The following is a 1665-nucleotide window of genomic DNA, read 5'->3' as shown; positions in this document are numbered from 1 at the left end:
AACTAAGGCGAACGAGAGACCGGAGGGAGGTAGCTTAGTTTAAGACCAAGAGGGGGTGAGGGTGATCACTTTTCTCTGCTGCAACCCCCAAGTCCGATCGGGAAAGACGACGTGGGAGAAGAGTAAGAGGAAGGGGAGAGGGGTTAGAAGATGGGAATAAAGACAAGAAGACGAAGAAGGAGGACAGTGCGCGGAATTACTTACCGCGGTGAGCAAACTTCGAGGGGGATGAAGTCGCTGAAGATTTAATTTTTGGATGCTATAGTCCCACTTGAATGATTTTGTATTTTTTACGTATAATTTTATTGAATGTTCATCGTCCTACAAGCACAATCATTCCACAGGTAATCAATACTGCTTAGGCCTACGTACACGGTTAGGCTATACGAGTTTGTCATAGCAGCTGTGATGGGGTCGATAATCATTCCATTAGAATGTCGTCAGCCGAACGGACGAGATCTTCCCTCTCTTCACGCATATTGACACGCCCTCGAGAGACATCAAGAAGAGATGGAATGACGGAGACCGTGTCCGATTCCGCTTATACGCCCTCAGCCCGCCGATCGTGGCTCGGCATAAAAGAAAGGTTGCAAGAGCCGTCCGCCCGCAAGCGCTCGGCCTGGTTCCTTCGTCCTCGGCGCCTCGCTCGGAAGGAGGCTAGGGGGAACTATAGCACGATAATGAAGGATTTTTTTTCTTTTCTTTTTTTGAGGGGCAAAAGGAGGAAAGTGGACTCCTTCGCAGGATGCACTAAATTTCCCCCCAACGACCCTACTCGGCGGCCTCTCATCCTTGACCTTTGGGCTTCGCGAAAGCCTCCAGCTCCTCTCTTACGCGACTAATGCTCGGTGTCTTTTTTCTTTTTGTCTTTTTTTGTGCACTTTTGCGTTTTCTTTCATGACTAGCCGTTCCTCCTTTCTTTTCTGTCTCTGTTTTCCCCTTAAACTTTGACCTTTTCTTACGCTGGGTTCAACCGGCACTTCTTTCCGGCAGTGGATTGTTTTGATTCGGATTTTGTCGGCGTTCTCTCTGTTCTTGTATGTTTTTTTGCTCTTTTTTTTTTACAAACTTTGGTTTTCAACAGCTCTATTTTTTGTTGATCGTACTTCAAAAATTTTATTAGCATTCTTTTTAAAAGTATCCTCCTGAACATTTTTTGGGGGTAAGGAAAAATCAAGAAAACATTCCACTAAGATGTTCTTTTGTTTTCTTTTCCCCCTCTAGGAAAAAGGCTCGAGGACGACCCGTGCAGCGGAGTGACAGCGTCGAGTCGGACGAGGACGAGATGCCCAACCTCCTGCGCTCCATCTCCTCCGACCACGAGGACGAGGTCAGGGACGAGGCCCTCGATATTGATTCAGGTGGGTGTTCGCTCTTTTGGCCTATTTTTTTCTTCGCTACTTTTTGCTTTTTTTGTTTTATTTTTCCAATATCTTTTCTGCTTTTGTTTTTGTCTTTCTTCCCATTGCTCTGTTTTTAGTCTTCTAGAGGCGGCTCTCCTCTTTCCTCTTCATCTTCCTTTTTAACCTTTTTTATTGTCTGCTTAGTTGCAAACCGTATTTTCCTCCTTTTCGTCTTCCTCTTAAGCTATCCCCACCGCCTGTTCTTTCTTTCTTCCCATTTCTTACGCTCTCTTCTCCGAGTTTTCTCCACCACACCCTCTGT

At 45.9% G+C, this 1665-nt stretch overlaps 1 protein-coding gene across 1 annotated transcript in view; it reads left to right on the top strand.

Annotated features, from left to right (window-relative positions):
- Window positions 1-1361, top strand: part of LOC119585126 (uncharacterized serine-rich protein C215.13-like) — a gene marked incomplete at its 3' end in the record, with an annotated part of 13972 nt that extends 12611 nt beyond the window's left edge. Inside the window, 1 exon segment of the mRNA XM_037933759.1 lies at window positions 1225-1361. Coding sequence (XP_037789687.1) covers window positions 1225-1361 — 137 coding nt within the window.
- Window positions 1362-1665: the final 304 nt, after the last annotated feature.

Source organism: Penaeus monodon, chromosome 19, assembly GCF_015228065.2.
Source record: "Penaeus monodon isolate SGIC_2016 chromosome 19, NSTDA_Pmon_1, whole genome shotgun sequence".
NCBI classification, from domain to species: domain Eukaryota; kingdom Metazoa; phylum Arthropoda; class Malacostraca; order Decapoda; family Penaeidae; genus Penaeus; species Penaeus monodon.
This window is presented reverse-complemented; position numbering and strand designations above follow the sequence as displayed.